Consider the following 27,611-nt stretch of genomic DNA (forward strand, 5'->3'; position numbering starts at 1 on the left):
TTCTAAAATGCTCTCTTCATATTTAATATCTTAAAAAGCATGTTCACAGCACACTCCAAGAATGCCACACAGCAATGGTTTGCTGCTCTTTGCCAAACAGAGTATGTCAGAAAACAAAACAAAAAATTCTTTAAATGGTTCATGGTTTTTAAAATTAGTTCTCTGAAATTTCTGTAAAGCCAATAATCACCACTCATCTAAATCTTTGTTTCAGAGTAGTAAACATTTCAGAAATGTAATGAGTCTATCCAAAATCACACTTCTCTGAAATGCAGTTAAAAGCTATGTAACAGAAACAAAAATAAATATTTTTCTAGAAAGAACATATTTGGCATCTTAAAATAATGTTAAAGAAGCTTTCAAGTGTGAATGATGTTTAGATTTTTACTTTCCAGTACCAGACAGAAAGTTTGGGTTTTCAGTAGCAAAAAGTTTGGGTCTTTGAAGTCAACTAACTTGACTTCAGTAACAGGAGGAATGATTACACTGTAGTTAATGAACTTCAATCCTAACAAAACCAATGTACTTCTCAACTATAGTGTTTGATTTATATAAGAAGTGACGTCCAGCCAGTACTAAAAATTATTGAGTGAGGCCAGTTCAAATTGCTTGGTTAATTTGGTGCACACATTATTTTATATATACTCTTCATCATGTGACTATTTAATATTTCTAATCAGTTTGCTCTATTTCAAAATCAATCAGTAGACAGTCTGAATGAAATGTAAATTGAACTTTGTTTCACTGATTTCATTAAAATATGTAAAACATGGTTAATTATTATATCCCATCGTTCCGGATAATTAACATTTTCATTATAAACACAGAGCAGTTGCACCATGAATTCTACCCTAACCACTTCACCTAAACGTAGAAAAATTTAAAGTTAAACTTAAAAACTCCGAATAGTTAAGAAGTTCTGACATATTTCTCTCTTTCAGAGACCTGTGATGCCTTGTCTTGGATAGGAATATGGAAAAGAAAAATTCAGTTCATATTCCTGATGTAACAATAAACTTCTATTTCTGTCAGTCATTTTACAACCAAATTTCCATTTCTATCACCCACTAAAGAGAAGAAATTTTCCTTTAGAATCACGGTCACAAGCTGGAAAAAGAATTGAGAAGGGCTAGTTTTAGGCCAATAAAATATTTGAGGAAAGATAGAACACAAAATGGGGAGGTGAAAAAAGCAAGTACGTTGTAATAAAAGTCTCCCTTGTAAGGAGAGACTGTCCTTTCCTCCCATGTTTGGAAATGTTACCTAAGTTTTAAAAATTCTCATCAAAACATTTTATGCCACGATTCCTATAAAATCAGGTTGGTTTCAGCTAGATAAGCTGTAGCTGTTAAAGAATTATATTATCCTGTTCATAAGACGAGAGGTAGTGACATTTTATTCTCCCAATGCTGAGCTACAAATTCCACACATCTGGCATATGGGTTACAAGGGGGAAAAAAAGCACAGAAGCACCATTGTACACTCCTCATGTTTTGGTATTTCAAGTCACCCATAACTTCATTTGCCATTGGCAGCTGACAGTCACCACTGTGTAAACAATGGAAAGCAGTGGGTGTTGGTGCTATTCATCATACGGGACTGGTGGACCTCCATCATCTTTCAAAAATGAAGCAGCTTTCCTTCCATTCTTCTGAACATGATCTTCATTCATTTTCTCCAAAGCTTCTATCTACAAAATACATTGAATCCATTTGTCAAAATGTTACTTCACAGAAACCACACTTCAGATTGAACCCGCAGTTTTCTCTTACTAGGTCTTTCCTAATGACACTGGCCTTGAATTGGAATTACAGTATGTGACACATACTACAGCATGACGCGTACATGTATGTTTTTTTATCTGATTATATTGCTTGAATTAATACTTAGTATCTTTATCAAGCTAGTAACTAGGATCCTGTGTGTTACTGTGTACTCTATAAAGCTTTCGGGAAACAAGAAAAAGGAAATTCTAATGTTGGTTCAGCAACAGTATAAGTCCTACTTACCGAGCAACTGTACTGTGCTAGATGTCAGCTATACCATCTTCCTGTTACTTCTCCTCTGCCCTTATGTTCCAGCACAGCTTGGCCAAATTCAAATACCTAAGGAGTTCTGCAACAGACTCCATAATCATTCTCTGCATTGGTATACTGTCGGGAATAATTAGCTATTTCACTTTTTAATTTCTGTTCAATTTTAAGAGAACTTCTCCGGAGGCAGGTTTTTTGTTTTTATGCTTCTATAGATCCATACTGTAATTACTGGGTATTTCTAAGGGCGACCACTGCTAACTTTCTATATTCAGTTAAGGGCGGGACGATGTGTTACTGTTTTCTGTATCACCCAGAGTGTCCACCAGCCCACCTCCTCATTCGTGACTAGAGGCATAGAGGTATACTGGAAACGATCTTACTTGTCCATCTTAATTAAACTGTGAACTCCTTGAAGAAGTGTTTTGCTCTAAGTCTATCCTAGGTTTTAAGCCCAGAAAGGACCAAAACATCTCAAGGAAAGAAAAATCTCTAATTTCGCTTTTGAGAAAACAGAAGAATAAAATGAGCTCTCGGTTTCAGCTATCTACTCCATCCCATGCTTTATTAGCAAGGTGAATAATAGCCGCACACCATTTACCTCAGCTAAGAAATCAGCTTCATTATCTGCTGAGATGTTTAAGCCTGAAACAGCATTAAAGAGTTCTCGTTCACCAAGGGCTTCTTTTACTCCTCCTTTCTGGAAAAACTAGTAAAGAAATATAAATCAGTAGGAGATGTTATAGCAAGGCTCCCTTGGAAACAAAACACAGGGAAGAGTGTACTTGTAAGATGCCAATGAATTCTTTCCATAATTAAAAAAAATTTTTTTTAATGTTTATTAATTTTTGAGAGAGAGAGAGAGAGAGCACAAGCAGGGCAAGGGCAGAGACAGAGGGAGACACAGAATCCGTAGCAGGCTCCAGGCTCCAAGCTGTCAGCACAGAGCCCGATGTGTGCCGAATTCACAAACCATGAGATCATGACCTGAGTTGAAGTCGGATGCTTAACTGACTTAGCCATCCAGGCGTCCCTTCCATAATTTTTTTAAAGTTTATTTGAGAGAGAGAAAAAGAGTGAGAGGGAGAGAGAGAGGGCACACGCAACCAGGGGAAGGGCACAGAGAGAGGGAGACAGAGAATCATAAGCAGGCTCTTTGCTGTCAGCGCAGAGCCCGACATGGGGCTCAAACTCACAAACCGCGAGATCACGACTTGAGCCGGAATCAAGAATTGGATGTTTAACCCACTAAGCCACCCAGGTGCCCCCCTTCCATAGTTTTCAAACCACAGATTTCCCTATTTCAAGTTTAACTACGCTGTTCAGGTTCTACTTGCTTTTTGTCCTCTGGTACACATGCAGGCTGCCTTCTGGATTTAGTTTGTCACAATGCACCTTCCATAGCTATAAACGAGCAGTATATATAAAATTGGGTGGCATTGCTTTGAATGTGTAGACTCAAAATATTCACTAAATCCCATCCGTGAATTAAAATCTTCAAGTAGGTTCAGAAATTATTTCCAATATGAAGTTATTCTATCATTTAGAAACACCATTCTTATCTGAATCTGCAGCTAACAATTAGTTTCCTTTAGAAACAGCAAATAAACGTGACCCAAATGTGTGATTACTGAGTTTTACCTTCGTTAATCTGTTTACCTCATAGTGATCAGACAGTGCCACTAAGATGACTACTCTCTTTTTAATGGTAATAACACTGGCAGTCAGCATGTAGGCTTACTAATACCAGCTTCACTTAAAGCACTGTGCATGTATTAAAGGTCTACTTGACTGCTTAAATATCTGCAGTCAAAATAAAAACTTACTCCCTTGCAAATTTAATTCAATAGCCCAAATGTGAGACACGCAATCAAATTGTTGTTGAAAATGAAATCTGACAGATTGATCTTTGTATCCTTATCCTGAAAGCAGTCGGTAACCAAACCCTTCCTTCAATTTCTAAGAATATGACCATTGGACTTATCTTAGGAGAAAAATATTTGAAACTGTTACCTCCTATAAAGAAATATTAGTTTACACGCTTACCTGTGAGACATTCCTACAGTCACGGAACAAGAACTCCAGGCCATGAGGATGAGTTGGTTCCACCGACTGACTGACGTCAATCAACCAGACCTATTTACACGTAGAGCATGTGTTCAGGACACATTCAATAATTTACATCAAGATATTTAGTATGGGCAGTAACAAAATGTACTCACCTTCCCAGCATGCCACAGCATGTTATACTCACTGAGGTCGGCATGTACAAGGGTACATTCATTATATAACTGCTGCATCAACTGTGAAGAGGCAAGGCACACATTTAGGGTGTGAGCAGTAATTCTAAGTTACCTATGCAATTAAAATGTCTATGCCAACCAATAATTTCTCGAAAAAGCAAAACTATTTCCTCTTTACTTTGTACAGTCTAAGACTGGGTGGGGGAACTCTAAGACAATGGAGGGAATGAGTAAGACACTCTATTTCCTTGTCTATGTGACAACAACAAGGTCAGGAGATCAAGGGGCAGACCAGGAGTCCCACGGGCTAAGAAAGCAGCCATGTTATGGTCACTAACCAGAAGATCTAAAAGCCACTTCCCTTTATAAAAGTGGGTGAAAATTTTTTTCACCTTTTTATAGAAAGTAGAAAGTACTTCCCGCCAGACACATTAGGGAAGAGATATTCTTACAAATTAAGTGGCATTACATACTCGTTAACTGATTTTTGACAGTAGAAATAAACATTAATGTTTTATTTCTCAGCCTTGCTAGAATCAAATAGGAAAGTACATCATTCCTTCATCTCTTCCCCAGCCCACAGAATCCAGAAAAATGAACGTGATTTTCCTTTCAGTATTTTCCTATTGGAAGCAGAGAAAGTTGGATCATCTCCCTAGCTCTGTCTTAAAAAATTATTTGGTTAACACTTTCATATTTACATCAGCTACTGTAGGATGTAATGCTTCGTGCAGAGACCACATAAAACGCATAGAAGCTTCTCTATTGAGGAGACTGACTGGTTCATTTGGCCGAGCATGTGACTCTTGATCTCAGGGTTGTGAGGTCAAGCTCCACATTGGGGTGTAGAGCTTACTCGAGGGAAAAAAAAAAAACTACAGAGGAATGACAACAGTATTAGTAACATTTTCCTAAGCTGGAAGGACATCAGATGAATTCAGTTGCTGTCCTGAAGAATAAATGGCTTCAAGATTCCTGACATGTGCCTTCCAACTCTAAGACCTGCACACTCTCAAGAAGCCACTTCCTCCCGTCTTCAGTCGTCCCCAGCATTCTTAAAATGAGGCCAAACCTGCTCCCCACCCACTTCCCAACAACAGGCATTTTCTTAGCTGTTAAGAGCTAGGACATTCAAGAAGACATACAAACTAACGAGGCATGGCATCTGCTAAATGTGGAAACGTCAACTTCTATTTAATATACTGTTTTGTGAATAACAGCTTCATGCTTCCATGTCACTAATGCTAACCAATGAGCGTTTGTGGACTCCTTAGGTGTACGATTTTTCTAAAGTGACTCAAGACAGCAGCATATTGATATAAAGACAACTCTCCAATGTTAATATTCCTTTACAAACTTCAGTCTGTCCTTGTTACATCACCTTAAAATAGTATTATTTTAGGAAATTTTTAAGGTTTAAGCAAAATATTTTTAAAAGGTGGCATGTAAATGCTGTGAAAAGCACAACTTACATGAAGAGTTTGGTAGTAGGCTTCTTTCATTTCTTCACTACTGAGCTTTACTTCTTTTAATTTAGGGGCTGGAACTTGATCATGGCCAATAAAAGACATAACTAAAATGTGTTTCTTGAGTAGTACAACTGTTGGACAGGGAATTCCAGCTCTCTGCATTCTACACAGAAAGAAATAATTCAGGATGTAAAAATTAGGAGGAGAGAATATCTCACTTATTCAACAAATATCTAACAAGGGCCTGCAATGAGCTGGTACCATGTTCTACTCAGGGGGTGGGAGGTGCAGAGATAGTAAAACAAAGCCTCTGCCCTTACAGGGCACATGGACTGCTAGAAGGCACAGACAGGTGAGGAGACAATGCTGTGTGGCACATGCACTGGCAGAGGTGTGGGTAGGAGCTATAGGAGCACGTGGCATCAGGATGGCTTAGTGTAAGAAATGGGTGAACAGGAATTAGCTAGATTAAGACAGTGTGGCCTCACATCAGAAAAGGCCTTTGAACACTAAAGGCTATAGGGGCTGTTGAAGAATTTTAAGAATGGCAGGGATGAGATCTCAGAAGTGTAGAAAAGAGACTGGTGGGCGGCAACACCTCTGAAGAAATTATCCTATTTAGACGTCACACTAAGTAGAAGAATTCTGCTACTAATAAATATGAATAATTACAGTTGAGAGTAAACATCTCTAGAAAAAACTAAAATTAAGCTCTTAATAGATTAAGATATGAAAAGTTTTATTAATGAGAAAGATTATTACTATGTTAGTTGGTTGACAAAACTAACTCTTTAATTGCTTAGGGAACTGAGGAACAAGTCTAATAAATTAAAACAAAATGCAATTTGGTCAGACTCTGCCCCAACCAAATTAACAAACATTAGATGTAATAAACATTTTCTGAAACAATTATTATTTATAATAAGCTTAATTGGAAGTTGAAAAAAGACAGCATATAGACATATGACAAAATGTCTTAGGCAGAAAATGACTTTGTTTCCCTCAAACTTTACTGAGGAAAGAAAAAAGAAAACAGCTTATTCATCCCAGAAGTATGAATCTGGGGCATGCCTGGATGGCTCAGTTGGTTAAGCATCTGACTCCTGGTTTCAGCTCAGGTCATGATCTCATGGTTCTTGAGTTTAAGCCCCACATCGGGCTCTGAGCTGACAGTGTGGAGCCTGCTTGGGATTCTCTCTCTCCCCCGCTCCCCTGCTCATGCTCTCTCCCTCTCAAAATAAATAAATAAATAAACCTTTTAAAAAAGTATGAATTCAGGTTATATACAGGGTAATATTTTCTTACAGAAAGCCTCATTAAACACTAGAATTTCGGGGCGCCTGGATGGCTCAGTTGGTTGAACGTCCAACTTCAGCTCAGGTCATAATCTCACGGTTTGTGAGTTCAAGCCCTGCACTGGGCTCTGTGCTAACAGCTCGGAGCCTGGAGCCTGCTTCCGATTCTGTGTCTCCCTCTCTGCTCCTCCCCTACTTGCACTGTCTCTCAAAAAATGAATAAATATTAAAAAACAAAACAAAACAAAACCCTAGAATTTCAAGGCCTTCCATAATTTCTACAAATAAATTTAAAAGCAAGCATGACTTTTTTTTTGCCTGGCTGGTAAACCTAATACAGAAAGGTAATTACCCTAGATAACTTCTAGCACAGTGATTTTCTTTACCTTGTGAGATTGTGCATTTCTTTTTCTGCCCACATGCGGATGATCTTACGTGGATTTAGTTTACTGAAGCGATCTTTAAACCTGAAATCATCTTTAATATATTTGTCACGATTCTTAAACTCATTAAGGGTTGTTTTAAATACCTTGATGGCACATTCTGTAGGTATAACTTTACTATCTTCCTTTTCATCTTCCATGCTAAGTGGAAAAAAAAAAATAAGGTCAGTGTAAGTTGCCAGCTCAGAAGTAAAACAATTTCAAAATAAAAAATCTATGATACAAAAGTAGATCTACCTCATCTAAGAATGTCAAACCTTGGTGTTTTTTTAAGCTTTCAAGTTTGGGGTCTTAATAATTAGGATTTGATTTCTTAAATAAAACACTTTCAAATAAATTGCCAACCAATTGTCAATAACCCATAATAAAATAACCTTTCTTAATGACAATGGAATCAAACTTAAGGAACAACAAAAACATAGATGCTTTAAAATAGGCTACAGTCTACCTGGGATGGTTTATAGGCAAAATTCAATAAAAGCAACAAAACAGAACAGCTTTTTAAAATGTCTCTTTCACTTCTAGCAGATAAAAAGGTAAGCAAAGGGGTCCTTGCCCTATGAATATGCAAGGAGGGGCGTGAGACAATACAAGAAGTACACGAACAGGACAGGTCGCTTTGGATTGGGAAGGCCAGGCAAGGCTGCAGGATATTAGGTGGCAACTAAACAGATGGGTAGGATATGAACAAGCACTGTCACAGTATTATCACAAGCAGAGTTGGAAACCATAGGACATGTCTGAGGAATAACAAACACTATAGTTAAGACTTGGCCGGAAAGAGTAAACGAAAGAAGTCAGAGTTAAGGGACAAGATGGAGGCAGATGTGTGCACCCTGCCTGCCTGGGCGAGAAGCCTGGATGTATTTCCACAGGTGGGAGGAATCATCAAGGGCTTCACACACTTCATGAAGATCAAGTCAACGATAATGTCAAGATGGAAGGGGGCAGAAGAGTCCAGAGGTGTGGAACCTACTTAGGACGCTAATGTAATGCCTCTCAGCAGTAAGCCAGTGAAGACTTGAAACACTGGTGGTGGCAGTGTAAACAAAAAGGAGGACAGAGAGAGAGACAATATTTACCTTTAAATATGTGAAGGGATGTTAATCTGGAAAAGAAAGGAACTGTATCTCCAGAGGATAAACTCTAACTCAAACTCCCAACCTCTTCCTTCTATACTATATTTTCCCAGCTGATTCCTCTTCTGCCAGTTAACCTCAGAAGATCAGAGCTCTCCAACTGCTTCTCCTTCTGCCTTCTCTACCTGGAGAATTTCATTTAGCCCCATGGCTTTAAATATTATCTATCACAGGTAACTCCTACATTTCTACCCCTATCCTGACTCTCTCCAGAACTTCAGGCCCATTTACCTGACCCCTACTTGAATCACTCGGATGTCTAGCAGGCATCTCAAACTTAACAAGTTCAAAACAAAATTCTTGTTAACTGCACCCTAAACTTGCCTTTCTTCACACTCTCATCTCAGTAAATGGCACCACCCAGCTGCTCTAGCCAAGAATGTACCCTCTCACACCCATCTAATCCAACAGCACACACTGTTGACTCTTACCTTCGAAGCACATCCCTATGGCCTCCTATTCTTCCTTTTCACTACACCTCCTCAGTCCAAAACCACTGTTCTCTTTCATTCAAACTACAATAATTTAAGGGACCTTACTGCTTCTTCTCTTACCCTCTTATCATTTATTTTCCACACTACAGTCTGAGTAATTTTTCAAAACAAAAATCAAATCATAGCTTTGGTTCCCACTGTACTTAAAGAGGAGGCTCCTTACCCTGGATGAGAGGGTCCTACCTGATCTAAGCTGTTTACTTCTCCAGCTTCCTCTCTCCCCTTCACAACTGTGCTCCCAGCATGCTGGCTTTCTTATAGGCTCTCAGAGATACCAAGTTTGTGCCTGTCTTAAGCCATTAGCACTAGCTGTTCTCTAGTCCAGAATGTTCTTCCACCTGATCTCTATACTGCATCCTAGATGCCATTCAAATTTTAGCTTAAAAAAACTGTTTTTAATGTTTATTTTTGAAAGAGAGAGACAGAGAGAGAGAGAGAGACAGAGAGAGAGAGAGACAGACAGACAGACAGCACAAGTGGGGGAGGGGCAAAGAGAGAGGAGACACAGAATCCGAAGCAGGCTCCAGGCTCCGAGCTGTCACCACAAAGCCCGACAATGGGGCTCGAACTCATGAACCGTGAGATCATGACCTGAGCTGAAGTTGGACACTTAACCAACTGAGCCACCCAGGCGCCCCTCAAATCATAGTTTAAATGTCACTCTATCAGATAAGTCTTCCTGTTCTACTAATAAAAAGAAGTCAACCAGTTGCTATGATGTCACCATATTTACCTACCATAACACATATCTGATGTTTTTTTGTTGATTTATTACTGTCTTGGTAGGGGATCGGGGTGGGGAGGAAGTACATCCTATCAGTTCACAGATCTTCCTCATACCATTCATGGCTATATCCCCACTACCTGGAAGAGTACCTAACACATGTTAGCTGCACAAATATTTGGGAATGGATGATTTAGTTTTCAGGAGACAGATTAGAGATTCTATACCAGAAAGAAATTCCCAGTTTAAAGGTGTTATAAACACCTCTAGATTTTGAGATAAGCTCCCTGTCACTGCAACAGTTTAACTATAAGGTAGATGAGACCCTACCAAAAATACCACTGAGGGGCGCCTGGGTGGCTCATTGGTTGGGCAACTGACTTCGGCTCAGGTCATGATCTCACAGTTTGTGAGTTCAAGCCCTGTGTCCAGCTCTGTGCTGACAGCTCAGAACCTGGAGCCTGCTTCAGATTCTGTGTCTCCCCCTCTCTCTACCCCTCCCCTGCTCACGCTCTGTGTCTCTCTGTCTCTCAATAATAAATAAACGTTTAAAAAAAATTTAAAAAAAATACCATTGAGGAGATTCCCTATTCAGAAGGTATCTAAGATTCTAACTTATAAGATTCATAAACTTCCTTGTTTCTTAGTAAATTACACATCCCTCTGTCTAGCTTTTAAGGTCCTCCTTACCAATTTCCGGTTTGCTTACGTGGTTTTAGACCCTATTACCTCTAAACATACATTTTCTATTCTCATTGTCAATCTCCTCATTGCCTAAACTTGAAGCCTCCCATTTCCAGCCCTTTTATTCGTTTAAAATAATTAAATATTGCAGATAAAGCTGAAGTTCCCTTTGTTTACCACACTAGGTAGTTTTATTCCTTATTTCTTTATTCCTCTCCAGAGGCAATCACCATCATGAACAGTATCTTCCTACTCTTTCTAAAAAATATATAAATACTCACATACACAAGCATCTATGTTTAAAAATCCATGTATATTATTTTCTGTATAACTTTAAAAGTTTAACAGATGGTATACTGTAAATATTAAGCAATTAGCTTTTTGCACTCAACACCAGGTTGTTGTTGGATTTTTATGGGGTTTTGGCTACTGTTTACAATCCAGGTTGAGATCTAACTTCATCATGACCTCTTCCCTGAATGCGAATGGCAATGATACTGTTCTGTTCACTATTCCTATCCTGTATGAAGTCTCACTTGTGCTGCATGAAAGGGAGGTATGACCAGGACCTGCAGCGACCTCTAGAAGTTGAGAGCAGCCCCTACCTACCTGACAGCCAACAACAGAGACCTAAGTGCTACAGCGGCAATAAACTGAACTGTGCCAAGGGAAGAGGACCTGAGCCCCAGAAGGGAATGCAGCCCCAGCTGCCACCCAGAGTAGCCCTGAGAGACCCTGAGCAGAAAGCCCAGCTAAGCCTCGCTCGCTGGAACTTCCAATCAACAGAAACTAGGAGATAATAAATGAGTGTTGTTTTAAGCTGCTAGTCTGTGGTAATTTGTTACATAGCACAGAAAACTAAAAACTTTAGAAGCATTTACTCTCAGGGCACCTAGGTGGCTCAGTGAGTTAAGCATCCAACTCTTGGTTTCAGCTTAGGTCATGATCTCAAGGTTAAGTAAGTAAACACATAAGGCTCTGTGCTAACAGCGTGGAGCCTGCTTGGGATTCTCTCTCTCCCTCTCTGCCACCCCCAACCCCACTCTCTCTTTTGCTCTCTCCCTCTCTCAAAAATAAATATTAAAAAAAGTATTTACTCTGTCTCAAAAATAAATAAACGTTAAAAAAAAAAAAAAAAAAAAAATGGGGCGCCTGGGTGGCTCAGTCGGTTGAGCATCCGACTTTGGCTCAGGTCATGATCTCGCGGTCCGTGAGTTGAGCCCCGCGTCAGGCTCTGTGCTGACTGCTCAGAGCCTGAAGCCTGTTTCAGATTCTGTGTCTCCCTCTCTCTCTGACCCTCCCCCATTCATGCTCTCTCTCTGTCTCAAAAATAAATAAACGTTAAAAAAAAAAATTTTTTTTTAAAAAGTATTTACTCTCAGTTGTAGAAAACCAAATGCTCTCTAGTTTCGCTAACTTAAAAATGCGCAAGTACAGATTACAATACCAATTCTACCAGAAAGAAAGAGAGATCATTCGTTATCATTGGGTATAATGGAAAATAGATAAAGGATAAACAAAGCAGTTGACAATAAAAAGGAATACAAATGGGTATAAAAGCGCTTCCAAAAATGTACAACCTTAATTATAGACAAATGCACACCAAAATATCAAAATAATACTTTTCATCTTCTACACTGACAAAAAATTACGTTTGATATTACTAAGCATTAATGAGGATGAGGGAAACAGATTCATACTGCTGCACAAGTTAACTGACCTTCTCACAGGGCAATCTGTCAATACCCACTGACGTTTATAGAATGTACAACTTATTTGATTTGACTGACTCATAGGGGAAATCACATTTGTCCTGCCAGTAAAATGAAACTATAAACACAAATTCAGGATTTCTGGCCTTTGGTGTGACATAACAAGAAAAAAAATTTTTTTTTAATTTTTAATAAATAAAAGATATGCTGCTTGCTACAATAGCCAGCTGGTATTCTCCATTCAATGAGGCATTCCACTATTTAACAAAAAGGAAAAAGAGTGCATACAGTCTTTGCCCCAGCAATTTCGGAACTAGAATTCAGCTTAAGAGGGGCGCCTGGGTGGCTCAGTTCTTTAAGCGTCCAACTCTTGATTTCGGCTCAGGACATGATCTCACAGTTCATGAGAACAAGTCCTGCATCAGGCTTTGCACTGACAGCATGGAGCCTGCTTGGGATTCTCTCTCTCCCTCTCTCTCTGTTCCTCCCCAACTCGTACTCTCTCAAAATAAATAAACTTTAAAAAATGTATATATTTGCAGGGCGCCTGGGTGGCGCAGTCGGTTAAGCGTCCGACTTTAGCCAGGTCACGATCTCGCGGTCCGTGAGTTCGAGCCCCGCGTCAGGCTCTGGGCTGATGGCTCGGAGCCTGGAGCCTGTTTCCGATTCTGTGTCTCCCTCTCTCTCTGCCCCTCCCCCGTTCATGCTATGTCTCTCTCTGTCCCAAAAATAAATAAAAAAACGTTGAAAAAAACAATTAAAAAAAAATGTATATATTTGCAAAAGCACACCAAGGTAGATGTACAAAGATAGTCCTACCTGTGTACTCTATTACATAATTCTTTTATCAACCGTAACAGTTATTGCTATAATGTTCTCTTCTTGGCTATGCTATAAGCCCATTAACACACTGTAATGTACTGCTATAAAAATGGGATGGTATGAGCTTAGAAAGATCTAAGATATATTAACTGAAAAACCAAGATCTTGAATAGAGAATATAATCTCTTTTGTATAAACAAATTAAGGGATACATGCATAAAAATTCCTGGAAGACTAAACTAAAAACTGTTAAAACATAGTGGTTATCTTTGAAGAAAAGATCTGGGTAAGGAGAGTTGGTAAGATGAAGGCTACTTTTCATTTTAGCCCTTTCTGTAGTTTTAATTTCTACCATGAGTAATCTCCCATTTTAATTTGTGTCATTAATTTATATTTGGTCTTAGGCAAACCTTAAATAAAATTTGGGAAGAGGGCAACGAAGTTTAAAGGAAGAAATAAGTTATTTATTAAGATTAATATTATCAGGGGCCCCTGGGTGGCACAGTCAGTTAAGCATCCTACTTCGGCTCAGGTCATGATCTCACAGTCTGTGAGTTCGAGCCCCACATCAGGCTCTGTGCTGACAGCTCAGAGCCTGGACCCTGCTTTGGATTCTGTCTCCCTCTCTCTGCCCCTCCCCTACTCATGCTCTGTTTCTCTCTCTCTCTCAAAAGTAAATAAACATTAAAAAAAATTTTTTTTTAAAGATTTATACCAGACATTGTCAAATTTATGATCTCATTTATCACCACAAAAATCCTATGAGGTAAGGGCCAGGTTTTTTTTGTTTTAAGTTATTTATTTACTTTGAGAGAGAGCTGGTAGGGACAGAGAGAGAGCGAGAGAGAGAGAAAGAGAGAGAATCCCAAGCAGGCTCCACACTGCCAGAGTGGAGCCCAATGCAAGCCTCAAACCCACGAACCATGAGACCATGACCTGAGCTGAAATCCAGAGTTGGACGCTTAACCATGCCCGGGTAAGGGTCAGTTTTTAAACAAAGTTTAGTAATCTGCTCCAGATCGCATGGCTTGAAAATGTTGAGCTATTTTACCCTAATATTCATTTTTATCCTTTTCATTTTTAAACTTAACAGTATAATTCAATATGTGATTACACATGTATGTCTCATCTAGAAAGGAAGATTAAATACTTAAGAAAAGCAAAGGCAAGGACTTGACCAATAATCATTTGAATCCCCTTAAGTACACAGTAAATACATTCTGAACCTAAAAAGAGTTAGAATTCTGTAATCTATTTTAATGTTTTTGTTTGTAAATATTATTAAGGTAAAGGAATAGCTGACGTGTAGTGAACCTTGTTGGTTGACTTCAATGGTAAGTGACCAGATGATTTTACATTCCTGGCTTAAGCACAATCTCTAAACAGGCTCCACTTTAAAAAGTATCTTCCTTCTTCATGTTATTCTTGACTCATCTAAGCCCTTGTAACAAAAGTGAAGTGGGTAAGATCTAAATAGTGTAAGATCTTTACAAGACGTTTCCTTAAATGATGCAAGCACTTTTTTTTTCTTTTTACCATTTATTTATTTCTGAGAGACAGAGACAGAGCACGAGCAGGGGAGGGGCAGACAGAGAGGGAGACACAGAATCAGAAGCAGGCTCCAGGCTCTGAGCTGTCGGCAGAGAGCCCGATGTGGGGCCCAAACCCACGAACCACGAGATTATGACCTGAGCCGAAGGTGGTCGCTTAACTGAATGAGCCATCCAGGTGCCCTGATACAAACATTATTTAAAGTTGGTATTTCTTAAAGGATCAGAGTTACAAAGGCAAGAATCAGTAACTGATCTAAGCATATCCCACTCAAGCTGGTATGAAAGGGCCCCGTAGTAAAAAGACCATGGGTTTTGAGACAAACCCAAGTGCAAACTTTGCTCTGTCACTCACAGCAGCCTGTATGGGATAGTATGATAACAATAATGTAGAAAATATATATACATAGAAAAAAGACTAAAGAAGTCTATACAAATTGGTTAATGGTTATTTCTGGATGGTGAGATGAAGATGATTGCGTTTTTCCTTGTACACTCCTTATATTGTCTACAGGCTTTCTACATTACCCTGCTTGCCATGTAGCACTGATTTTGTATAAATCCATTAATATAGGGAAGAATGGGCTAAGATTTTATTGACATGATGGTACTGCATTTTGCTCATTTACCTCCCGCCATATGCATGAAAGACAACAGATTCCTTTCCTGTACTAATACAGCCAGTGATTGTCTCCAACATTCCAGAGTTGACCATTTTATACATAAGTAAACGTGTCTTAGGATCAACTGCTTTTTCCTGCAAAAGATAAAGCGCTATAAATGAAAATGACTGGTAATAACAAAACATTTTCTGAGCCATTTCTAGTATCCAACATTCAAAACATATACTTTTTACCTTTATAATTTACCTAGATGTATATATAACAGGCTCCTAAAACTGTGCTGTCAAAATACAATTTACCTCTGTAACAACTCAGTGCCTCTGACAGTGAATATCTAAAAGAACTACTAAAAATCAGACACTAGGTTAGTCAAAATCTTGTTTTATCTTTAAAATTTAAATAGCTGCTAGTGTAGTTACTATTGTTTTTGTTAAGTTTTACAAACCACTTTATTCTCAAGATACTAGATACTATCTTCACTAACATAAAACATTAGAGATTAAGTTATTATAAATGTCACAGTATAACAGAAACCAATTTTTTCAATCTTAAAACATTCATATTCAAATTAATTATGACCACTAAAATGTTAGTTTTGAGTAAGTGATTAGTAACTGCTACATCAAGTCTGAAAAGTCAAGCAGCAAAGCTACTCGGGTTTTATTTATAACTCTGATTTGAAAAGTCAATCGCATGGAAAAAATATCAAACATGGAAGTTTTGTTTCTTCCCCAAATATGAAGTTTTCTAATATGAACTTCCCATCAAAGAAAAACATGTAAGAACACTTACTGCAGTAGAATGCTCCTTTTTCTCATGCAGGCGGGCACTCCGACGTTCTTCTGAGTAGGCATGTTGTTTTAAAGCATTGAAAACATGGTTTGATAGTTTTAAATCCATTCCAATTCCATCTCCTACCTGAAACCCAGGTGCAAACTGCCAAAAAGAAGAAAATTAGCATCTGAATACTTTAAACCAGGGATGGTAATAACAAAAAAACTACAGTACCAGTCTTTACTTGTAACAGGTTTCTTACTCAATAGGTGATTAGCCTACAAAGGCAGAACCCATAGGTATCACAGAAAAAAAAACAAAAAAAACACCTCACTAAAAAACACAACAGAAAGGAGAGCAAGGCTTTTTAAGAAAAGCACAGAAAATACTGAATCACATCTAAAAACTAAGGCATTTCTGCATATGCTTTGCACCTTGCTTTTACATTAGACAAAAGACACATTATATTTTGAAGGCTACACCAAATCTTACCAAAGAAATACAATCTTATAATGAATTATTTTTGAGAAGTGGGTTAGTATACAGCTAGCTCCGCCCACACCATGACAATTATGTTCTAGAGCTGCCACTGTCCAATATGGTAGCCACTAGCCACATGTAGAAATTTAAAGTTAAATAAATTAGGGGCGCCTGGGTGGCTCAGTCGGTTGAGCGTCCCACTTCAGCTCCGATCACAGTCTCGCAGTTCGTGAGTTCGAGCCCCGCGTTGAGCTCTGTGCTGACAGCTCAGAGCCTAAAGCCTGCTTCAGATTCTGTGTCTCCCTCTCTATGCACCTTCCCCGCGCATGCTCTCTCTCTGTCTCTCAAAAATGAATAAACGTTAAAAAAAATTGTTTTAAGTTAAATAAATTAAAATTAAATTAGAAATTCAGCTCTTCAGCTGCATCACCCAAATTTCAAGTGCTCAACTGTCAAATGTGGTTACTATTAGTTAACATGGATATAGAATATTTCTATTATCAAATAAAATTCTACTGGGGAGGGTTGTTCTAGAGTCAGGTCTGGCCTATTTCTAAAATTTAATAATCAGTTTACAGGGTGCCTGGCTGGCTCAGTCAGTGCAGCGTGTTACTCTTGTTCTTGGGGTTGTGAGTTCGAGCCCAACTTCGGGTGTAGAAAAAAAAATTAAAAGAAAAATTTAAATAAATAAATAAAGATTACTTAACAAGTATTTGTGTTCTAAAGTCTAAATGTTTTCTATTAACCACAATATTTATAAGAGAAAGTATGCTAATTTTTCTTCTTTTTTCTATTTTTTAAATTACATTTTATTTCTGATTTTGCAGAGGTAGTTTAGGCACAAAGTAAAAAAATTCAAAAAGTATAAAAAAGTATGATAGAAAGTATTTCTCTCTCCCATTCCTATCCCCCAATCAACACTGTTCTCTGTTTCTTGGGGGGGGGGGGGGGGGTGCTATTTTACGGAAAATAATATGCTAAAAAATAAATACACTACTTTCATAATAACTATTTCTTAAATTTAGAATCAATACAAATCAAACCAGTTTTCTTTTTTTTTTTTTTTAATTTTTTTTTTAATGTTTATTTATTTTTGAGACAGAGAGAGACAGAGCATGAATGGGGGAGGGGCAGAGAGAGAGGGAGACACAGAATCGGAAGCAGGCTCCACGCTCCGAGCCATCAGCCCAGAGCCTGACGTGGGGCTCGAACTCACAAACCGCGAGATCGTGACCTGAGCTGAAGTCGGACGCTCAACCGACTGAGCCACCCAGGCACCCCTCAAACCAGTTTTCTTAATATTGTTGTAGAATTTTATTCTCAGATCCATTCTCATTATGTCTGAGTTTTCATGGTACTGCTATATTATTATCTAAAACATCTTTACATCCATCCTTATGAAGGATATTTTTAGAAATTTAAGATATTGTACTTATTTAGAATCCCATGTTTTTTTAAACTTATACCAATAAAACTCTTGATTGACAGAGAATACTTCCTGTAACTTACATTTTCCATTCTGGCTGTATTCTTTCTCCCACATACCACTTCATCGTGTTTGGTGGTGATGTCTTTTCCTTTTCCAATAAAACCCTTTTTGGGAGTAGGAACTGGTTTTGCTAAAGGCGATTAAGACAAGCCAAGTTTATGTAAAAATAGCAAAGACTACATTGCTACATTCAATATTGTCTGAAAAGATATTTGAATCTAATAAGTTACAAATGAGATTCAAAGAGAAATGTAAAATATAAGGATCCACTGGAAATCTTAGTCTTCCTCTGTCCCTGTCCTATACCCACCCCCCCCACTCCTCAGGAAATAAAAGCATCAATACCTGGTATGTAGGGATCATCACGAGTGTCTTGCCAGTCCACCTCATCCTCAGAGCTATCACTGTCTTCATAAGGATGCACTTTTCGATAATTTTCAAAGGAAATGGAAACTTAAAAAGGCAAAAACAGTTGAAGATGTATTTAGGAGCACATTACAAGCATTTCTTGCCACACAATGGAGATGTCTTAATAAGGTCACAGTACCTTTGCTATCTCCATTGAATTTTTTTTCTTCACGCCTAAGCTGTGCATCATATTCTCTGTCAAATTCCATCTGTAGCATCTGGGCCAGCATTAGGTCGCTGGAAGTGTCAGTGTTTTCTCCAGTAATAAATGGTCCTTCAGCAACACTATTCAAAATAAGGCAAGAGAAACTAATATAATGTGCTTGTGTAAACAGATGCAATGGATTATGAGAGTATCTTTTCACTGTTACAAACTGTACTGAAGAAGCAATGGGAAAAACTTGCCCAAATCATTCACCTTCTGTCCAGCTGCCCTCTGACCAATGGCAGGCACTTGTGAAAGCACCAACTAGGATTAAGAGAGCTACAAGGGAAAGCTAAATGGACTATAATAAAATCCAAACTGACACTCAAAATTCATTTGTTCTGTGTTCTGGAGAGAAAGCATATATGAAAAGATAAACTATAAACATTTGATCAAAACTGTATCCTACTTCAGTATTTGCTAATTTGGAGATCATGTGATTCAACTATTGTAATAACTAAAACCCAGAGAAACAGGGATTTGCCCAAGACAGCACTGACAACTAATTATAGAATCAGAACCAAAACCCAAATATCGGAGAACTCCCAGTATGGTGCTCTTTCTACTGCGCTGCTTTTCAAAATGTTATTTCTTTTTTTTTTCAACATTTTTTTTTTTTTTTTAATTTATTTTTGGGACAGAGAGAGACAGAGCATGAACGGGGGAGGGGCAGAGAGAGAGGGAGACACAGAATCGGAAACAGGCTCCAGGCTCCGAGCCATCAGCCCAGAGCCTGACGCGGGGCTCGAACTCACGGACCGCGAGATCGTGACCTGGCTGAAGTCGGACGCTTAACCGACTGCGCCACCCAGGCGCCCCTCAAAATGTTATTTCTTAATCACTGGCCATGACAATGACTAATCAAATCCTCAAACCTTTAGAATAAGCTGCTAGAGAAAATAGATTCTTTGTAAATTTTACTTACGCAACTTCAGGAAAAGCGGCAGCTTCTTCTTCTAACTGCAATTCTTTAGCCAGCTGTTCACTCATTACATCAGCCAAAGAACAAGATATTGTGTTTTGAGGGGTAGCCCATGGACACTATTTAAAGAAAAAGAAGGGGTTAATTCATAGTAATGAAAAGTACCTTCCAAACTTGAAAATAAGGCTATCTTTTGAGAATTAAACTAGTTAAAATCAATCCAAAATAAAGAATTACCTACTTATAGAAATCATCTTGGGGCACCTGGGTGGCTCAGTTAAGTGTCTGACTCTTGATCTCGGCTCAGGTCATGATCTCATGGTTCGTGGGATCGAGCCCCACATGGGGTTCTGAGCTGATGGCGTGGAGCCTACTTGGGGTTCTCTCTCCCCCCTCTTTCTCTGCCCCTACCCTGCTCTCCCTCTCCCTCCCTCTTGAAAGAAAGAAAGAAAGAAAGAAAGAAAGAAGGAAAGAAAGAAAGAAAAAAAGAAAGAAAGAAAAGAAAAGAAAATTATCTTAAAAGTAAAAAGATCTCCCTTCTCAAACCTAATCAAGGATAAATGTAAACTACATTTGCCAAAAGCACTTTCTAACCTGTTTAGTAGGTGTGTCCCTTTTTTTTTTTTTTTTTTGGTAGGTGTGTTTTTTTAGTTGAGGAGAATACCAGGCTATGATAGCATCACCCCACTACCTAATGAGTTCATATAACCATCCTTGTTCTGATTCCATGCTCATCAAATAATCTTCTGCTTTTAATCTGGCTTCCCATGTAGATTTCCTCTCTTTTTTTTTTTTTTAAAGATTTTATTTTTAAGTAATCTCTACACCTAAGGTGGGCTTAAACCCACAACCCCAAGACCAAGAATCTCATGCTTTACCGACTGAGCAAGCCAGACACCCCTGTAGATTCTCTTTTAGGAACAGACTATACCAACTAGCACTATTCAAAGCCCACTTAGAAGTTATACCTCATTCTAATTTAAGGGGTAAGTCTTCTACATGTCAAAAGTGTGTGTCAGCCCCTCACAAGACATCTGGGGATATGTTAAAACAAAACTAACAATGACAAAGAATAAAAACTACATTTCTGAACTATAAAAACTGAGAAGCAGTCTTGAAACAATACCACTGCAACAAAGCAATATCCTGTGAAACTCTTCTTGGACAATCAGCAAGTTGGCCTTTCTCAATGACATCACTATCTCAGCCCTCTTGAAATACAAACCATAACTTTATCTTACAATTCCTAATTTTTGAGAAGATAAGCTTTGCTTAGCGGCAGATGATCACATTTGATAATCTAGTGATTGAACCACTAATATTGAATAACATGTCTAAATCTTTCTTGAACTGGCCCAGCTTTCTCTGTGTTCCTTCTGAGATTCTATTCCAAGGCATCACCCACCCATCACCAGGCTACTCTAAGACAGTCCTAACTAATCTTTCTGCTTCTAGTCCTGCTTGTTTCCATTTTCCATACCACAGCACAATGGCTTTTCTAAAATGCAGATTTGATTAGTTGAGTTTACTTACTTACAGCTCTTGATTGTTCTAATGTTTCCCACTGCCTTTAGGATAAAGTCCAAACTTACCCCTTAACTACTGCCAAGTGTCTAAATTAGAATATAGCATATGATGGGTATCTGTTTTAGCCACAACACTTTTTTTTTTTTCAACGTTTTTTATTTATTTTTGGGACAGAGAGAGACAGAGCATGAACGGGGGAGGGGCAGAGAGAGAGGGAGACACAGAATCGGAAACAGGCTCCAGGCTCCGAGCCATCAGCCCAGAGCCTGACGCGGGGCTCGAACTCACGGACCGCGAGATCGTGACCTGGTTGAAGTCGGACGCTTAACCGACTGTGCCACCCAGGTGCCCCTAGCCACAACACTTTCAAATCAAGTTTAGGTCCTCCACCTGGCCTATGAGCCTTGTTCAGGTTCCTTAACATTGAGATTCAGGAATTGGTTCAGGTTGTTAGGGTAAAGCTCTAACAGGTGATAGATACCTATTTTTGCCTAGGTGAATCAGAATCAAGTTTTATCAAGTCTTATCCTGAGATTAATGAGATGCAGCAGGCTCCCAGCACATACCTATACTAGCCTACTGCAGAATTATTCCAGCCTTACATAAAGCCAGATGTGGACAGAATAAAGGAGGCTTCCTCAAGGTCTGGTGTGACTTTTAGTCACTCAGATCTTATCAGCAATTGAGCACTCTCCTGGTGAGGATTTTGAGGTCTGGAATCTTGAAGTTTTCTATAATCTGGAGAATACAGCTCTCTTTGCCACATGACTTCTGCTGACTTCCTTCTGAATCCACTAGGTAGAATACATAATGCTGCCCCCTAACCTAGAAATGCCTGGTATGATCAGTTTCAAAGTCCAGGTTCCAAAAGGTAAATGATTGTATCCTCTAACTCAGATCTGTCAACCACATTTTGCAATGACTAACAGCAGAATCACAGACAACATTAGAATATTCACTGTATGTGAATCATTTGCCTAATATACATAACTTACATAGATTATTCGAGACACAGCAACTGCATAATTACAACATCACCCCCATTTTATAGATTTAGAAACTGAGACACAGAAAGGTTTTTTTTTAACCCCAAATAACACTGCAGATGGAAGTGCTGAGATTTGAACTAAGGCAGCTTTTGAACTTAAGAAGCCGCCCTCAGTATTTTGCTATACTGCTTCCCTAATCACCCTGTGTTGGAATGTGAGAAGCAAACCTCTGTACTGCCTGCAGTAGGAAATCCAAATTCCTCAACGAGGAATGCTCTTCACAATTTCACCTACTTTATCTTTCCAGTCTCAACTCTTACCTACCCTATGCTCTAATAACAATAAGCATATGCTAATTATGGCATACTTTCACCCCTCCATACCTACACACATGCTCCTCTCGGTATATTTTCCTCCTTCTCTATTTGTCACCAACTCCATAAGGCTCTCTCAATTTCATCAGACAAAACCAGATCCTTGCCTTTGTGTTCCCGTACCACTGTGCACACACTGTAGGTCAGGACCAATGACTGTATTAATGTATCAGCCACAATACAACATGAGCCCCTTGAAGGGCAGGGTCTTCTCATTCTCAGAGCCCAGCATAGAGCTTCAGACATAAAGAGACACTTAGGTATTCACTGAATAACATGTGCCAAAAAAACCCCACTGGAAATATTTCACAGAACTGCCAGGCTGTCCCCAGGCTGTAGAGGTGTGATACCTTTCTACACCTCTACTATTCTAACATCCCTTTCTCCATCTTGAAATCGGCCCCTCTGGCTAGCCACTTCTGGTGCTTCTAGCTGTTTGTCGGCAGTCAATTAATTTTATAAGATGTTAAACAACGTATTATCTGACAATTTCTCAGAAGAGGCAATACCGACAGGGGGTGACTTTATTTTGAGGCAGAGACTGACTTACACCCAAAAGATACTGAACCAGAAAAAGAAACAGAGAGAGACCACAGAGCACCAAGATATCCTAATTGCCCACTCCTACTGATCTTGCTCCTTGAAGCCTTGTACTCTCGAGCTGTACTCCCCTTCCTTGTACCTCTACTGACCAGCTCAGCTGGGCTGACCCACACCAGGGCAACTTCCATGGGTAAAGGTAAATAGGGCTTCACAAAGGTTGCCCAAATTCCTCAAATCCAAATTCCTCAAACTAGCAGTCAAAAGGCCTCCATAAAAATTTTTGGGCTGTGTGAGGGACAGCTGCCAGACAGGGGGCAGTCCTCCATAGGCACAAGAGGTTCATCATCTCAAGGGAGCCTCTGATAATTTACCGGGGACTCCTCCTATGCATGGGCACCACAGGGTGTATAGAGAGGAATCCTCTGTCATCATCTTGCGACTCCTCGATAAATCAAACACCCTCTGTGAATAGAGGAACTTTGTAAAATTAAATAATAATAATAATAATAATAATAAATTTAAGGAGATAGAGAGAAAAAGCCCTCCATAATCTTGCTGCACCGTCACTATCCAATGTCCTTTCCCATTATTCCCTTCGTCAACATAAACTCCCCACAGCATCAAGATCTGATGAGAAACCCCACACAACCTTTCCTAGTTATAGTTAGTCATTCTGCTCTAAACATGACATGTATCAAGGCCTTAACCAGCTCTCTGATTCTTTCTTTCCTGTTTGCTGAAGGCCCCTGAGACTAGACCGGTTTTCCTCTCCTCTAGGAAACCCACCACTGCTCTGTGGAGTTCTTTATAACTACCACATTCTTCAACACCAGGATGGCTGCAGATTAGAAGGAAATTATCCCCATTTCCTTCTAGCTCACAAAGATGCACCCCTAGCTGCTCATCCTGCAGACAACTGTGAGGAAGAATCAAGTAAATAAAAAACAGCAAACATGAAGGAGGCACGTAATAACAAAAATCCAATTCTCAACTTGAAGCAAGCCAAGAGAATCATAACCCATAGGAAGGTCTCTTTTTTGCCCATGCAACTAAGAGATACAATCTAGATAGAACATTTAAGTGGTAATTTTACTTCTAAAGACAAGGGTCTATGGAAAACATCATCTGAGTTTATACAACATTAATTCTTTTTTTTAACTTTTAATGTTAGAGTACTTTTAGATTTACAGAAAAATTGCAAAGATGGCATAGAGTTCCCAAATATCCCATACCCAGCTTCCCCTGTATTGGTATTGTATATTGCCATAATTAATAGACCAATATTTATATACTTGATTATTATTAACTGAAGTGCATACTTTATTCAGATTTTCTTAGTTTTTCTGTAACGTCCTTCTATTTCAGAATCGTTAATCAAGCCAGCACACCATATAACATCTAGTCAGCATGACTCTTTGGCTGGGAGTTTCTCAGACTTTGTTTTTGATGAACTTGACAGTTTTCAAGAGCCCCATGAATTAATTTTTCACAGTTCTCTTTCCAACAGAGCTACACATTTCCTCACTTTTACCTACAGTTTGCCAATTCTCCCTTCTTGGAATATCCATTAAAAATTCTTTGTCTATAATACCAGTTAGGCATTTTATAACTGGCACCCCCAAGACCCAGGGGGAGGGGTCCCCAAGACTCTTTCAGGGTGTCTGTAAGATTAAAATTATTTTGTACTAAGACATTCTTTGTCTTTTCCACTCTTATCCTCTCAAGCATGGAGTGGAGGGGGGCCTGAGTGGTTCAGTCGGTTGAATGTCTGACTCGATTTCAGCTCAGGTCGCTGTCCCAGTGTCGTGAGATGGGAGCCCTGAGTCTGGCTCTGTGCTGAGTGTGGAGGCTGCTTGAGATTCCTTCCCCCCCCCCCCTTCTCTCGCCCTCTGCCCCTCTTCCTCTCTTTTCTCTCCCTCTCCCTCCCTCTCTCTCAAATAAAGAGTGTAGAGTGGAGTTTTCCAGTCTACATCAGATATGGTAATATCACTCTGATGGCTCCTGGAATGTGTACTTGTATATTCTTGCATTTTCCAAAATTTTCTAAGGTAGTAGGTTTAGGATATAAATGTGCATTTTTATTTTATTTAAGATTTTTTTAATGCATATTTATTTTCATGTGAGAGAGTGTGCGAGAGAGTGCACAGAAGCAGGGTTGGGGCAGAAAGAGAGAGAGACAGAGGATCCGAAGCAGGTTCTGTGCTGTCAGCAGAGAGCCCAGTGCTGGGCTTGAACTCATAAACTACAAGATCATGACCTGAGCCGAAGTGAGGATGCTTAACTGACTGAGCCACCCAGGCGCCCCTAAATGTGCATTTTTAGAGATTAATTCAGTTTGTTCTCAGTACATCTATGTGCTCATTAGCCATCTTTGATTATACCTGCTACAATCTACACATCTGTAAGAACATAATTTCTTCATATGCTTCAACTAAAGCATACACAACAGAGTAAAAGAAAAAAGGTCTCCTATTAAGTCAGATATTAAAGAGATTTGCAAAAATACAAAACAATACTATACTACTAATTTTTGTTTGTTTGTTTGTTTGTTTGTTTGTTTTGGAAAATGAAGGGAGAGGTTACATATAAAAATGCTGTTTGTATTAACACATAACAACTTTTATATCACTTAATAAAAACTTTTCGTATGTCTGTTTTAATTTCTGATATAACAAATATCAATAGATGTAACCAATATAAACAAAAATTCTTTGGGGTTCTCAATGATTTTTAAGAGTGTAAATTGGTCCTAACCAAAAAGTTTTGGGAATTGCTGGCCTTTGACATTTTTTCCATTTTTCAAGACCTTCCTCAAATCTCTACCTCCTCCACTAAGCTTTCTGTAATTACTTAGGTCTTCCAAGCAGTTAGAGGAGGAGAGGATTAAGAAATACCTGCAGCATCTAATTTTTACCCTGTGAAAATGCTGTCTTCTCAGCAGAACATCAATAAACCCCCGGATTATTTTTTTTGTTGAATGATGACACTGAAACTTTCTATTTCTGATGATGTATCCTTAAATGAAAATATGATAACATTTTATTACTGAATTAGTTTTCTAAATGAAATTTGTTCTGACATTATGTATTCTGATCAAAGTTTGTCTCATTTGGCATTTTTATCAGCCATTAGGTGCTTAACTGGAGGAATTTAACATGTAAAGTACACATTTATTTGTATTAGGCTACTGATTTTGTCTTTTTATGTCTACTGATCTTGGCCTTGTAAACACGGCTTAGAAGGAAAAAATTACACAAAATAACATGTAGATGTAACCACATCTGCCAGTGGATTCTCTTAATTCTCCCTGCAGTTGTATCAGAACTTTCATAAAATTAACTTTAATTAAACTTTCATACTTTTCTGAATAGCGAATTATTTCCCCTTGCTCTGTTAAGACCTAGCCTAAAGATCTAACAAACCGAGTGACCCTCTACACGGAACAAATATTCCGTGACAGCATGTGAAAAACAATTAAGAAGCTATAAAAGTTGGATTCCTTCACAACCTTAATTTGAGGAACACAACATCGCAACTGAAGCACTCTTGCTTTCAAGCAAATCCTCAACAAAGCGGCAGAAGAGTCTTTTCCTCCTTCTGATGAAACTATCATGCAGAGGAGCAGTCTGAAAACCAGAAATCAAACGTGAAATAAACGTAATAGTTAGCCACTACAGGAAAAAGCTTAAACGTTAAAACCCAGACAGATAATGAGAATTCATAACCGTTTTGACAGTATGCAGTGTACGCGAGTATTAGTTTGAGGGAGGAAGGTGCGCCTGGATTTACCATTTATTTACTACTTCAAAACCAAGAAACTGACTAAGAGGGAATAACCGCATTTGTCAACCTAAGGAAACAACTGCCTAAATGGCCTTTCTTCGGTCGGGCTTTCTGTGCAGTATTCGGGCTGACTCACTTGGCCCGTGACAAACAAGATAGTGCTTGTTTTCCCTCAAACGTCAGAGTTTCTAAGTCAGCCCAGCCAAATATTTGCTACCGAGGTTCACAAATCAAGGTGCAGATCTGGAGACAGACCAAACCGCCGAGAGTGGCCACTGGCAGACCCGGCCACCCTCCTAGCCTCCCCCATCCCACCCTGGCAGCGCCGCCCCCCGTCCCCACCGTCCGAGGTCGCCGGGGTCCCGCTCAGAACTTCCCCAGTCGCCCGTGGAGCCGCCTCCGTGCCTGTCACCCTCTCCGAGCATTCCGGGAGGGCCAGCCCGGGTGACCAAGGCAGGTGCGTCAGCCGCGACCGCCACTCACCTTGCTGGGTCCCCAGGCCGCTGCGGGCCCGGGCTCAGGCGATGCCACTCCGACCAGATCCATGTTGGAAAAGAAGCCAGAGACGAGAACAGGGAAGACAGGTGGCAGGACCGGGAAGCAGCCTCCGCCGAGGAGACAGGCGGCAGGAATGGGGTGACGGGCTGCTGGTGCCGGAGCTGAGGTGACAGATGGCGGCGCGGCCGCGTCCGGAACTGGCTTTCTTCTCTTCCGCCCTCTCCGCTGGGACCGTCGCTTCTGATAGGCCGCCCGTCCGGGGCTCCAGGTTTTGCCTCGTTTCCCCGCCCCCGGCAGGCCGCACTTCCGGCCGCTGCCCCTGTCCCGGGCTGCCCTGGCCACTGGCTCTGTTTTGTGGTCACGGTCGCGCGTGCAAGACAGAGCTGGC

The 27,611-nt window shown here is 39.6% G+C and overlaps 1 protein-coding gene across 2 annotated transcripts; it reads right to left on the reverse strand.

The window, feature by feature from the left end:
* Positions 1-27,532, reverse strand: RIOK3 (RIO kinase 3). 2 transcript variants are annotated; one of them, XM_058692514.1, is made up of 14 exons: positions 27,209-27,532; positions 26,451-26,568; positions 19,513-19,628; positions 18,522-18,667; positions 18,320-18,427; positions 17,995-18,104; positions 16,024-16,167; positions 15,238-15,365; positions 7,427-7,624; positions 5,749-5,908; positions 4,256-4,336; positions 4,080-4,169; positions 2,635-2,742; positions 1-1,690 (listed from the first exon to the last, which is right to left on the reverse strand). In XM_058692514.1, exons 2-14 carry the CDS (start codon positions 26,553-26,555, stop codon positions 1,583-1,585), a joined length of 1,602 nt encoding a protein of 533 aa, XP_058548497.1. In that variant the 5' UTR covers positions 26,556-26,568; positions 27,209-27,532; the 3' UTR covers positions 1-1,582. The 2 variants fall into 2 exon arrangements, with proteins under 2 accessions (XP_058548497.1, XP_058548498.1); XM_058692515.1 differs by lacking the exon at positions 26,451-26,568 and having other exon boundaries at positions 27,209-27,527.
* Between the last annotated feature and the right edge of the window lie 79 nt (positions 27,533-27,611).

This window comes from Neofelis nebulosa, chromosome 11 (assembly GCF_028018385.1).
Source record: "Neofelis nebulosa isolate mNeoNeb1 chromosome 11, mNeoNeb1.pri, whole genome shotgun sequence".
NCBI lineage: Eukaryota > Metazoa > Chordata > Mammalia > Carnivora > Felidae > Neofelis > Neofelis nebulosa.

Coding starts and splice junctions, on each gene's coding strand:
- RIOK3 (XM_058692514.1), bottom strand. CDS start 26,555: ATGATAGTTTCATCAGAAGGAGGAAAAGACTCTTCTGCCGCTTTGTTG. Junction 15,366..16,023: donor AAAAGGAGCATTCTACTGCA/GTAAGTGTTCTT, acceptor TATCTTTTGCAG/GAAAAAGCAGTTGATCCTAA. Junction 5,909..7,426: donor GAAATGCACAATCTCACAAG/GTAAAGAAAATC, acceptor CTTTCTGTGTAG/AATGCAGAGAGCTGGAATTC.